The 13,742-nt window shown below is 43.2% G+C and overlaps 1 protein-coding gene across 1 annotated transcript in view; it reads left to right on the forward strand.

The window, feature by feature from the left end:
• SH3BGRL2 (SH3 domain binding glutamate rich protein like 2) overlaps positions 1 to 11,009 on the forward strand; it is a 48,297-nt gene extending 37,288 nt beyond the window's left edge. The window contains exons 3-4 of the mRNA XM_037392841.1: positions 4,713 to 4,793; positions 5,931 to 11,009. Coding sequence (XP_037248738.1) covers positions 4,713 to 4,793; positions 5,931 to 5,945 — 96 coding nt within the window. The 3' untranslated portion in view covers positions 5,946 to 11,009. The remainder of the gene's footprint in view (positions 1 to 4,712; positions 4,794 to 5,930) is intronic.
• The last annotated feature ends 2,733 nt before the right edge of the window (positions 11,010 to 13,742 follow it).

Raw genomic sequence — 13,742 nt, forward strand, 5'->3', positions numbered from 1 at the left:
CCAAAACCAGCTGATGGTGGTGTCTTTCCTCTGTGGGAAGGCAGTGTCCCAGTTTTCCAAGTGGAACCCATTGGCTTGCAAGTAAGTTGGGCTCTTGCCTGTGCATGAAGCTCTCCACTTCCACTGAACTTGGCACCATTTTCCTTCTTCAGCCTCTGCATCTGCTGCTGGTAGCACTGGGATGTTCTTTATCTGAGACAAGAATTTTCATGTCCTCACCCATGGATTTAGGGTCTTTACATGTGGCCCAAATCTGCACAGACTTTCTCTCCTTGTAAAGGTAAGATCAAAGGGAGGATGTTTTTGAACAGCTGTTATCTTGCCTGTGTTACAGGGAAAGCCAGGGATGCCCACTTTGAACTCCTACCACATGCCAAAGCACAACCGACAGGTCCTTGAGATTGTGTTCCTTCAGATCACGTTCCTTGAGATCATACTTCTCAAAAATCTCTCAAGGAACTACCATACTAAAGTGATTTCTTCCAACTTTTATAGGACTATTATGCATTTCTGTGACTTCTTTTTCACATTTGATTGTTTTGGGACCATATGTTTTCATTGCCGGGATCAGTAGGAAAATACTCCTATAAAAATTTTACTGCTACTTTATCTAAAAGCATGATGCTTCTTCCCCCCATCCCCCATAAAAGCAAGGAACTGTCAATAGCATTTTAATACGTTTCGCAATGCAGATATTTCAAAACATCAGGGAGATTGCTTCTGTGGATAATCTCTTGTGCTTATTAAATATTCTGCTCCTTTTAAAATTAATCAATCCACTGGGTTTTGTGCTCTTTCAAACATGCAGTTACTCAGTTTAGCTCATTGTTTAACCTTCACAATTTTTTCAGTAAGTGATTCCAGGTTTGATAATCTGTAAATATGTGGAAAAAACAAACTAAATCAGCCCTGGATGCTTCTGGAAGTAATAAGTGATAACTAGTACTTGTAGAAAGCTTTTTATGAGTAAGACTTAAATTACTTTACAGAGGTTAAGTTAAATAGATTTTCACAGATATTGGTGGATTAGCTGAGTTGCAACGTCATTGTCAGAGCCAGGAATACAGTCTTATTTCTTATGGCATTATTTTCAGGCCGTGAACCCTTCCCTGCCGTTTTTCTTTCCAGTTTATTAACAAACAGTGACAAAACCATGGTGTTAGAGTAGTGATAGTTTTAGCGCTAATTGAAGTACTGGTATTAACACACTTCAGGAGAACCCCAGAACTTGAAAACAGTGGTGGGAGATGATGACTCACCCAAACAAACAAGAGAGCCTTCCTTAGACAGACTGTTGAGACAAAGAGGTGTCTGGGGGTTCGCGAAAACTGCTTGTGTGCTTAGGAGGAAAGGGTGCTCCTGGTGGGGAGTGAAAACGATGCCTGTCTTGAGCCATGTTACTGCAGAAATGCTTGCAGTAGCTGCTTGCCTGCCGGTTGGCTGCTTATAGTTTACAGGGCTGTAATGAGCAGCTTAAGGCAATTTAAACTTGCCCTGATAGCAGAGGGAGGGTGCCCTTGCTCTTCTCCCTGTGGGTTGTACCCATCCACTGCTCCCCTACCTGCAGCGATAGTGTGACTCACTTGTAGATGAACCCAGTGGAGAAAATAAAGGTTATTTCTCCAATCATGTGCTGTCTTCACAGGTGGTTGCTTATATAGCTTGTGTCCCTCATGGCTTTTCATCTATTTTAGCAGAGTCAGGCTGGTTCTGTTTCAAGTTTAACAGCATCCATGCAGTTTTTCAAGTCTCGTTCGTAGAGGTCAAGGGCTTAATCAAGCATCCTTCTGCAGAGCTTCAGCATTAGTTGTTATTCCTATAGGTATCCACTGATTACATTGTCCCTTTTTAATCCATGGCATTGTTGGGGTTGCTTTCAGTACTGTTTCAGCTTATGCCATGGCTTAGTTGTGAGATCTGTCTATTTTATTTTGATTTACTTTCTGGATATTAATTGTAAATTTATGTTAATTCAGATTTTAGCATCTATCCATCACCTTTTAATGATTTTTTAGATTGATGTAAAAGTGCCAATTCCTTTGTTGAATTCTGTGTTTAATTGCAAAGTTAGGTAGAACAGACCATACCTAAAATTAATAGTGAGGGAACTTAAAACTGTCTAATAACTTCATATATTAGCATTTTAAACAGTAATGGTAGTAGTTCTGTGCTCGTAATGATAAGCAGCATCTGTCTGCAAAGTCTATTTTCCAGTCTACAATGCCAATCATTGCAGGAGATTCTACCTTCTTTTGCTCCTGAACTGCTTTATTCCTTGAGGTGTTTCATTCCCCTGTCAGGGAAAGCAAATAAAGTTGCCTCTTCCCATAGAGCGAAGTGAGTAGATGGTATTCATTGGAAATTAGGTATCACACATAGAGAACCATGGAACTGAAAACCAGATAGAAGAAATGAGCGTACTCTCTATGTATATACATAGATAGACATGTGTATGAAAGCTGAAACGATCAGTAGACATAAAGCTTAGGAATGGAATACTGACTTACTGCCCTAGGCTACAGCATAGCAATATGCCATGTTTTAAGATGACGATGACAAAAAGCCATCTTAAGAAGGTTTACTCTTTCTTCTTACGTCAGCTAATATGTCTGAGGCCTGATGACGACCATACACTCCTGCTGGCCTCTCTGTGTCTTTCAGGGCCAATGCTTTTAGTATAGAGGGTGAAGCTGGGAAACTATCAGCGCAGCTATGTGTTTGTCTGGGCTGAGGTTATTCAATGATTATGCAAAGTATCACTTTGCTAGGACAGTTGTTCACGTTGGAATAGCAGTATATCGTTATGGAAATGCTAGTAAAGCATCTTTGTCTGATGCACCATAAAGGTTTTAAGAGACATTCTGCACATCTGCAGGATGATTAGGTGTCTCGTGGGATGTGTATTATCCTTGCTGTGGTGACTGTGTATTTTCTGTCCAAACAGTCTTTTATTTTACATTAGTGGAGAGAAAAAAAAGAACAAAGAGAAGTCAAGTCTTTATCTACAAGTACACACTTTCCTTATAAAGTTATTTCAGAACTTACTTCTGCAAGGATATAATTCGGTATATCTTGTAATTGCATCTGGCAGGTGGGATGAAGGGGTTATTCAGGGATTCACACTGCATTGTGAAAACCCAGAGAAATACTGGGAAGCAGAATGTTTGCTTGCCCAGACCATTTTTGCTTCCTGCTTCGGAACTGAGAAGCCAAAATGTAATCACAAGCGGGTACTGACTAGGCATGTAAACTCTGGTTGGAAGAGAAAAGAAGGTTCCTAATCTTTGCATAACCTATGACAACCTTCCCAGAACAGCCAGGTCAGAGAAAGATTTCTGCTTTATAATTAGAACTTCTGTTTATTTTACATGGTCCCCTGTGGTTGTGCGGTGGTTTGTGAGGTTACAGGTTCAAGAGAAGACAGGAGTGGAAGGAGACAAGTGAACAAAGCAGCTGCTGCTGAGCAATATTGAAGTGCAATTTCAGGGAAAGCACCCGAAACTGTAACAATGAGAGATGAGCCCTCAGAAGTAATGAGATTAGAGGTTCGGAACCAAAGAAGAGCTAACTTTGGGGATCAGGTGCATTGGGAATGACTGTTACCAAGTGGGAAGCGTGTAGAGGCACGGAGGCTGCCTGTTACTACTCTGTATTGAAAGCATGTATGTGCATAGTCAATATTTAAAGGGATTTCTCTTGTTGAGTGCTTTCAAGTTAAGCGTAACTACAATTCTTAAATATTTAGAGATAATTGCTATGTAGTGATGGGCACATACCTGAAGTTTTTGACATTTAAAAGAATTTTACTTTACTAACAGAAGTGGTTAAGTAAGGATTAATGTTTCCATTTTGCAGTTATATGGTAGAGGGAAAGAGTCTGAACTGGGTGCTTTATTGTTTGCTGGTGATCACAGAGGAAATCTTTCCAAAACATGGATAGAACCTGAAACTTCTTGGCTTCTTGCCATATGCGAAATCCATTCATTAAACTGTGCTCCATTTTTTCCCTTGAAAACTGAGTATTGTCCGCTCATCAGACGAGAGAGGTGTAGCAGGTGTCAATGCAGTAAACAGATCAGTAAAAGCAGTAGTAACACTTTGAGATCGAACCCTGGTCTTAATCAGCTGAAATCTAAAAGGGATTTAATCATGATAATGAGGGTTGTTTTTTATCTTTCTATACCAGTTCCTTTAAGGTAACATTTTGTATTTAACTATGTGGTTGTCCATGGCTGAGATGCAATTGCTTATTTCAAAGGATACAATGACAACAAAGTCTCTGTTCCACCACAGAATAAGCAGTTCAGTTGCCTTAGAACTTCTTGGAGATTTCCATGTTAGGAAGCATTTTGTTTGCTAAAATGCAAATCAGAAACCCGGTCAGAAACATATTTGCATTGTTAGGCAGTTAAATACCTTTAAAAAATTCCTACAATAGATTTGTTTTTAATGAAAGTCCATGTTCATATTTTTCTGTGTTATAGTTAGAGAATTTATGTGTTTTTCCCTGTTGTTGTAGTTATCAAGATCATTGCAGTTTAGAATAGCTTTTAGGTTTGCATAGGAGAATATGGATGAGTATCCATATTTTCCTGAGTGTTATTATATATCACCCATTAGTCTAATACATGGTGTGGTAAGATCAATCAGGAAAACATGAATACAAATGTTGACTCATCTTTTTTTTTTCTTCTTTTTTTTCCTCTCTCTAGGATTATGACAGCTTTTTTGAATCAAAGGAGAGCAATACTGTCTTCTCCTTTCTTGGATTGAAACCTACTTTGGCATCAAAGGTCAGTGTACTATTGCGGACTTTTCAGGGCATTCTTGACACACTGAGTTTGAATTTTCTTTGAACTGAAAGAACTCTTGTGTGTTTGGATGCACCACCGTGCTGATCCATACCTTGTCTATATCAGCTTCAGGCTAATGAGGTAATTGAAACAGTTGCCATGAAAAGCAAGGCATGCTAAATGGAATCAAGTGTATAGGTGGGACTTAATTTGGGACAGCAGATACATAAAGTTTAAAGAATACATTCTCCATGACATTGAAAACAACTGACTTCATTGTAACAGGAGAAAGAAGTAGAATCTTAATCACTGGAATATCTGCAGTTTATGACACCAAAACATCTTACTGGGCCAGCCTGGCATAATGGCTCAACCAGGACAGCATTTATTTGTTAGGCATTAATATATATTTTTTTTTAAATGCTGAAATGCTGGAGCAGTCAGGAGTTTTATCAACTATTTGGATAAGAATTAGGTTTTAACAAATACATATATACAGGTCAGAACACAAAGCCAGATAATACCTTTCTGTTGAGGGCAGTTTAATAGAGGAGATATTATTCCCATATGAAAGCCTGGACACTTGTTCAAAGAGACTGTATGGTGCACCTTTTGGCAGTGGATCAGACACTCAGGGGAGGATTTTTCTTCCCTTGACTACTGTAGGTATAGCTGTGTTTGGTAGTAGCACTGTTTCAGGCCTGGATGGCATCTGTTGGATATCTGTAGGGTTCTTCTTGTGCCAGGAATTCATTTATTTCTGGACCCCATGAGGGACAGGAGTGGAAGGAAACCTCAGCAGGGAGCTGTTGAAGCAGGTTATTTTGGCGGCCTGCCTTGCTTTGTAGCCTGAAGAACTAGTCCTAGAAAAAAGATGATGTCCTACTGCAATCAGAAATAGCAGCTTCTGTGCAGCTGTCTTCCTAGGAAATAACCGGTTTTAGGCCTGGAGAAGTGTCTCTGTGAGCTTGGCCGGGTCAGTGCTTCGGTCTGGTAGTGCTTCAGAGTGATGCGTCCTCAGCTGGCGTGTGGACCAGGGTTCAGGGCACCTTACATGTGAAGGTCACAGGCACAGGAGGTGAGAATGTATTCATAGCATTAATAATCTTTTTTTTTTTTCTCTTTTCTCTTAAATAGGAGTCAGAACCCTAGAAATCCTATCTAAAGTATCAACAAGCACATCTGGATGAATGACCCTGTTCTTCAGCACACAACAGCTTCCCTAATGGATCACTGTGATAGAGCAAACATGCATTATTAATTGTAGCCTGCTTGCCATGAGACGGTGCTCTCCAATAATGTGGGGTTAATAACACGTATATGAAAAGGTTTAAGGCCAGGCTGCTCATCTTCCTTTTTAGATACTCATTGTTGATGTTTCACTTCTGTCTTTGGATTGCTTTTGCAACTGGCACTGATACTCTAACAGACATATGTTTGAGAGTAAGGAGTGGAAGTGTAGGGCTTCTATCATTCATGGATATACTTATGTAGTCAGATTCCTTACCTTTTTAAATTCTTCCAACTACTGTAGTTGAAATCAGCTCATCATGGTAGTTGAAGTGCTGGTGGTTATTAGGGTATTTGTGTTGGCTATGATCCAGAAGGTAAAAATTGTCAATCTTAAGATCTCAGTCTAAGCCAAGAACTGCTGTATTTTTGCTCTACATTTATTTATTGTGATGTTTATCCTAGATCATGTTCATTCTAAGAAACATGGGCTGCTAACCTTGTTCATGAAAACTTGATTTGTCTAATGATGCAACTGACTGTTTAAAAACAGTTTTATCATGGAGGAGGTGCCAAAGTGAAGTATTCTGACATGGTTCCTGTCCCAAATGCAAGTAAAGTGTGCAGGAAAACACTTCGTGGGAAATACTGGGTAGTTCAGGAGAAGAGATGTCATAGTTAATATTATCTCTTAAACGAGAAAGGCTTAACACCCAAAGTTGGAGCTCTATAGTTGGACTTCCTTAAAATGAAGTTTTGCCAAAACATTGAGTTTACCTTCTGTAACACACATCTCCACCATTAGCCACATGAGAGTCAGGGGGATACTTTGAGAGTCAGGGCTTAGTCGCATGGGTGGTTAAACACTACCGTCATCCAAGAGCACACCTAACTCGCCCAGCTGTTGTCCTGGTTATATCCCCAGGTGTGGAAATGAGGAGGTGCTGCAAAGACAGAAAGCTGAGTGTGTGCTTTGCTGGATGAGGGCACAATGGTCAGCTCAGCCGATGGACAGGAGCCAAGTAAAGGAAGTGGAGATTATTCCAGTGGGACCGCCTTGATGCACATAGAACTTGGGCGTGTGACTTGCCAATAACCATTACAAAATGCATTCTAGACAGAAGTCAAATTGCATTATGCATTTTGAATCAAGTCTGGCTATGAAAATAACAGCTATGCTGTAATGTAGCTTTTTAGTCAAGTGATTTCATGGTGACGGGGTAGTGCCATTCCGATAAATGTCCTTATGTCTTTGGGTAAATGAAAGACAACCATTATGCGACAAAGCTTTGCAGTCACAACATCTCTCAGACTGTGTGGCTTGAAGGAAGCCAAACTTGTGAAAAGTGTCAGAAAGCAACACTGTGTGTGCCACAAATCACGTTCTGTTAAAATCAGTAACTGTGGCATCTGAGAAATATTAATTGGAAGGGATGACTGGAGGTCATCTGGTCTAGCACTGTCAGACAAGGCTAACGTCAGCACTAGCTCAGATCATATACGGGTTTGTCTAGCAAAGTGTTAAAAATATCCAAAGATGAAGTTCTCACAACCCTCTAGGTAACCTGTGACAGCTCTGCAGTACTCTCCTAGTGAAAACTTTCTTTTAATGTCCAGCTGCAACTCCTAGGCTGTGATTTGTGGCTGTTGCCTTTGCTGTTTTCTGGCACTCACAGGAAGAGGTTGGCACCAACCTTTTTTGTAACTGTCCTCGAGATAATTTCAGGCTACCATTAGAGCACCTTCTAGCCGCCTTCTTACCAGACTAAACAAACCTGGCTTCCTCAGCCTCTCTGCAGGCTGTGTGCTTTAGGCCCCTGACTGCTTTGCTTTGTTGGAGGGCTACTCTCCAGTTTCTTCAAATCTCTCTTGAATTTGAAGGTCCCAAAACAGTATTTTTGGTGTGGCCTTACCAGGGTTGAGTAGAGATGGGTAATAACTTTCCTCAGCCTGCAGGCCGTGCTTCTCCTGAAGTGGTGCACTGCATGCTTTCCCCTGTTTGCAGTGAGTACATTGCTGGCTTACAATATGCTTGGCGTTCGCTAAAATCCCAAGGTCCCTTCAGCAGGGGTATTACTCTGTCAGTCACTTCCCAGCCCGTACTGATGCTTTGCCACCCCCAAGGGCAGAACTTTCTACTTGTCCTTGTCAAACTTCATGAGGTTTCTGTTAGCCCAGTCCTCAAGGTTGTTGAGATGCTGCTGGACTGAAGCTCTGCCAGCTGTTACCAACCAGTGAATCAGGTTCAGGTGTCGTTCACAGATACTTTGAGGGTGCGTGCTAGGTCATCATCCAAGTCCCTGCTGAAGCTGCTGAACAACAGGAGAATTTGTAGCCTCTCAGATCTTGGCCACTGGCTTACTCATGGCTACACAGGTATGACACGAACGATGTTCATGACTACCAGTTGCTGGAGTAAAGAACAGGTTGCCTTCCTGTCGTGTCATCTCAGCTGCCAACTGCTTACAGCTGTGTGGCTTTTCCCTCTAGTACAAAGGCAAGAAAGCTTTAAAAAAGGAGATGTTAAAGGAGTCCATCCGTAAATAAGTTCTTCTTTGGATTCGTGGTGCCCCCTCAGCCTGGTTAAAGGGCTAGATGGAGCAAGAGCACACACATATTTCAAGTCCATGGTTGTATCTACTGGCCAAAATCTTACCTACAGCACCTTTTCTAGAAGAATCCTGAAAGGGAGTTGGTAGCATGCATATACATGTATGTACGTGCATTTTTAAGGGTTATGTTGTCTGTGGTAAGTTATTGTGACATTCTTGTCACCAATCCCGTATTTTCATGAGACTTGAACCTTGCTGTAGGAAGTGAATGTGACATGAGATAGAGCTGTACATTGTTAACTTCACCGAGTTCAATATAGCTATTCCCAAAAAAACCCAAACTCAAAGAAAAATATTTAACTTTGCAGATGAATACAGATATAAATTTATATAATTATGCAGTTGATTACAGAGAAGCCATCCTGGATTTGTCATGTACTTGATATATTGTAAACTTTGAGAACTCCCTGAAGTCCCAGTTTTAAAAAACTTACCGAAGTATGTAAGTATATACACGAGTAATCCTGGGTGAAATCCCAGGCTTACTGAGGTCAAAGGCAAAACTAGACTGATTTCTACAGGGATGAAATTAGTTTCACAAAACTCCTCTTGAATTTTGATAATTGTAAAATAGAAATCTCCCATTCAGTGGAGAGCTAGTCCTGTTACAGCAGTTAGGTAAACATAGCTTATTTCAGAGCACACATGTGGATGTAATAAATTCTATGGAGGACAACACTAGCTCCAAAGGTATCCTGCTTGCTTAGGTGGATTGGCAGTGTAAGTCCCTTAGAATATGTGCTTTTGAATTGTAAGTGGCTAGTTTAAAAAAAAAAAAAAAAAAGAAAGAGGTATATATATGTTGCTTGAATATGAATTTGATTTGTTATGTGACAGCCTTATTTTTGTAATTAAAGCAAGCAGAGTTCTAGTTTGTTACTCTAGTTTGTTAAGATGATCTGGAATTTTTTAAACTAGTTTTTTAATAATGAAATGTAACTATCGGGTAACCGGAAAGGTCTGTGGAAACTGGAGCTATTTATTGAAAGAAACAGCAAATTTTTGATTCTGTTTAAAATACTTGCATATAAAGGTATGCTTAAGAACCAAATGATCCCAATTTTTAGCTAATACTTGTAGCTACCCCACTTTTTAAGAGGGAGAGCCATGTGAATTAAGCTGTAAATCTTTGTACCTAGCTGAAGTTGCTGTGCGGGCCGATGTGCACGTGCACATTCACTGTATCAGTGGCTTTGATAGATGTGTTTTTGTTTGTGCCACACACTACTGGATAGTGCCTTGCCAGAAGAGGACTGCTTCTGTAGGGTCTTCTTAGATGTGCGTACACTTTGAACTGAGAAAGGGGTAGTTTCTATATTGCTGTTTTTTTAATGATGCAGTAAACTGATTTTGAGGCCTGAGTCAAGACGCACGCTTTGTAAGGTTAAATCAGTTTTTGATGATGAGTCTTCTGAACTCTTGATTTTTCATAGTGTGGCTTTCTCTTCTTTTTTTTTTTTCTTCACCTTTCTGTTGACTGTCTAGAATCAAACCTTCCAAGGGAAGTGGGCCTGGAGTAAAGCCCCTAAATCCATGTTTACACTTCAAAATAACCGATTCAAGTGTTGAGCAGCCCAAGTGCTGTCACTGAAGTGAAAAGGAGCTGCCAGGCTCTCAGTGGATCTCTTGGTTATCCCTCCCTGCCCTGTCCCCCCGTCGGGCCATTTATTTAGGGAGTCCAATTCTGGGAATGCCATGATTCAGAAGTAGGACCCTGAGATTTTAGGCAGTGCCTTGTGGCCCTTCATAGGAGTGCAAGAGCGGAGTCATCACCAGGAAAGTGCCAAATACCATTAGTCTTCAGGGACTTGTCCACCGATTTCACTAAATCTTGGCACGAGCGGTGGGGGGAGGAGGGAGCCCCTCATATTCGCCCTGCACAGAGGGCGGGAGTGGGAGACACGGTGCAGAGTGGCCCACAGCTTGTTGACAGCACCCTGAGCAGCAGTTCTCACGGGGCCCTTGGCTGGCAGTGCCGTGTGTGAAACCACGCGGTGCTGCTCCCCACGGAACTCCGGCTGCAGCACAGCCTATTCTTCACCCTCTTGCTCCCCAAGGAATTTGGGAGGGGAATTGGAGAACAGCTTCTTTAGAGCAGTTCTTCAGCCAGGTCAGATCCAGCTTTTACTCCCTTGTTCCTTTACCTCTTCCTAATGTGCTCCATCCTGTCCTGCATAGACCTACGTGTGTGCAAAGCTTCCACTCCTGGCCATCTGCTAACATCCCTGCAAGGTCGCAAATGCAGAGCTGATGTTCACCTTCACGGCGTCAGTGTTTCGTAACTTGGTGGGGGAGGGAGCACATTGCATCCTAGGCCGTGTACACGTTATATATTAAAACTGTGTTCATCTAATAAAAAATGTAATTCACAAAAGACATTTGGACCGCGTTCTTTGTGCCAAAGGAAACAATGAGAAAATACGTGTCTATTCTTGCCGCAGCTCCCTGGCGACACCGTGGTGCTTTGGCTTGGGCAGCCCCCGCGGATGGAAGCACTGCAGAACTCCTCACCTGGGATGGGTGAGCCTGATTCTGTAAGATGCTAAGTGGCTTTGATCCCTGGTGGCTCAGTGGGAATTGCAATGTGCAGAATACCTGCTGGGTTAGCGTCTAGGTCCTCCCAGGTAAATAGTAGTAAAGAAAAAAAGAAAAAAAAAAAAAAAGGATTATATGACCCGGTGGCAGTGTGTGTTTGCAGCCCGGAAAGCCAACTGTATCCTGGGCTGCATCAAAAGAAGTGTGATCAGCAAGTCAGGGGAGGAGGTTCTCTCCTCTACTCCACTCTTGTGAGACCCCACCTGGAGTGCCGCACTCAGCTCTGGGGCCCCCAGCGTAAGGAGGACATGGACCTGTTGGACTGACTCCAGAGGAGGGCCACAAGGTGGTCAGAGGGCTGGAGCACCTCTCCTGTGAAGACAGGCTGAGAGAGTTGGGGTTGTTTGGCCTGGAGAAGAGAAGGCTCCAGAGAGACCTTATAGCAGCTGTCCAGTACCTCATGGGGGCCTACAGGAAAGCTGGAGAGGGACTTTTTACAGGGGCACGTAGTGATAGGACAAGGGGGAATGGCTTTAGACTGAAAGAGGGTAGACTTAGATTAGATATTCCGGAGAAATTGTTTACCGTGAGGGTGGTGAGGCACTGGCACAGGCTGCCCAGAGCAGCTGTGGCTGCCCCATCCCTGGGAGTGCTCAGGGCCAGGCTGGATGGGGCTTGGAGCAAACTGGTCTGGTGGGAGGTGTCCCTGCCCATGGCAGGGGGTTGGAACTGGGTGATCTTTAGGGTGCCTTCCATTCTATGATTCTGCAGTTTATCGTCTCCATATTTGTGCTTTGGTTAGCTGATAAATACCATGGGAAAAACAGGACAAATCCTTCGGGGTGGCTTGGACAGTGGGGCTAGGAAGTTTTCTTGTGGTGAAGGTTTGCTCCTAGGGCTAAAATCTGGAGGAGTGCTGCTTTTTCTCATCTGAAAGGAATGTGAGTTCCTGGTTTGCCTATCCGCCTTGCCAGTCTGTAGAAGGTATTTAATATGTTTTACCCAGTAAGTGGCTAACCAAAGGTAGGGGTTTGCATGAATGTAGTCTTCCCTTGATTCTCAGTCTAGCATGTAATTTTTAATACTTTATTGTTTCTGTCTAAAACTTGCCCGTTTTCTCTTGTGTGAGCCCTGCTATGAAAACTACCCATTTGTGGCTGCCTCTGCACCCTGGAGGAGGTTCAGTGCTACCTGCTGTAAGACAGGATGAGTAAAAGAGAGACGGATGGGGAAGGCGAGCCTGAAATGCGATCTTCAGCTGATGGGGGATCGGTAGCAGCTGTCTGAAGTGAGCTGAGCTGTGGCAGCTCAGCTGTTGTGTCATGGTGAGTAGAAGCAGCAGTTGTGGGCAGAAACTCCTTCATTTCCAGAGAGGAAGATACAAGAGATGCTCTGTATCACTTTGCTCATGCAGCATCGCTGCCTGCGCTCTGTGTGTAGACCCGTGGCACTGCCATTCCTTCTGCATGGCTGCCAGAGAGTACACTGAGGGCAGTCAGTGGGGAGAGGTCGCACGGTGCAGGATGCTTTGCCACTAGCTCTCATCCTCCCGTGCATCCCAGCTCTGCGCGTGCTCCCTGTGCTAGCGGAGCATCAGTGGGCAAAAGTGCTCGAAAGTCATCGCGGTGTTTGCATGCACACATGCATGTGTCTGCCAGTCTGTCTACATCTCTTACCCTGGAGCAGTCAGTCTGGGCCGTGAGAAAGTTCTCCTGGACCGGCCCTTTCGCTTGATTTGCTTTTTAAGTGCCAGAAGGACTTGCCTTGTTCATGCCATAGGCTTCAGCCAGGCTGTCACTGAAGGTGCCTTCCCGCTGTCATCTGAAGTAACTTCCCTCAGGCTGCACGATGCGTCACAGGGCAAATGTGGTTCTGGGTACAAGTCCTCCATACATTGATGACTTCAAAGGTGACCATTGCGCGTAATCCAATCCCCTGATAAATTTGGGACATTAGAAAGTTATAGGATTAAGGAATTAGCGCCCTGAAGAAAAGATCGACTGCAGCCTTGAAAAATTGTGTTTAGAAGGCAAGAAAGAAATATGTAGATTCTGACATGGAAAAAGGGAGTTCAGAAGCAGAGTCCTCGAGAAATGTGTGCCAGTCTCCAGCTGCTTGGTTGCCCCATCCATTTTAGCTGTCCACAGTACATATATCTACAGTGGGGAGAGGAGCCTTACTCTCCAGAGAAAGCTTACGCTTCTGGCTGTGACTCATTTCATCCCAGGGCAATATGCAGAAGCCAAATGATTTGTCTCTTAAAAATAATGCCACTTCTCCCCTCCAGAAGAGCTCAGATGCAAAGCCAATGTAGGTAGGCACAGTAGGAAAAAATCCTTCCTTCATGTCTGGGGAAGCAGGCAGACCCCAAACACCCCATCCCTCTCCCCACCCTCCAGGATGGCCGCAATGGTGTCACCCTGTAAGGGAAGGAGCCCTTATGTGGTGGTGCTCCTGCCATCCTCTGCAGACATGGCACACAGCAGCCCTGCATCCACCTGGGAATGCTCCCTGCTGCTTGGGAGATAAGGTATTTTTCACATAATGGGAATAAACTGCACACTGATTTGAC

The sequence above is a fragment of the Falco rusticolus genome, chromosome 6 (assembly GCF_015220075.1).
Source record: "Falco rusticolus isolate bFalRus1 chromosome 6, bFalRus1.pri, whole genome shotgun sequence".
In the NCBI taxonomy this organism is placed as follows: domain Eukaryota; kingdom Metazoa; phylum Chordata; class Aves; order Falconiformes; family Falconidae; genus Falco; species Falco rusticolus.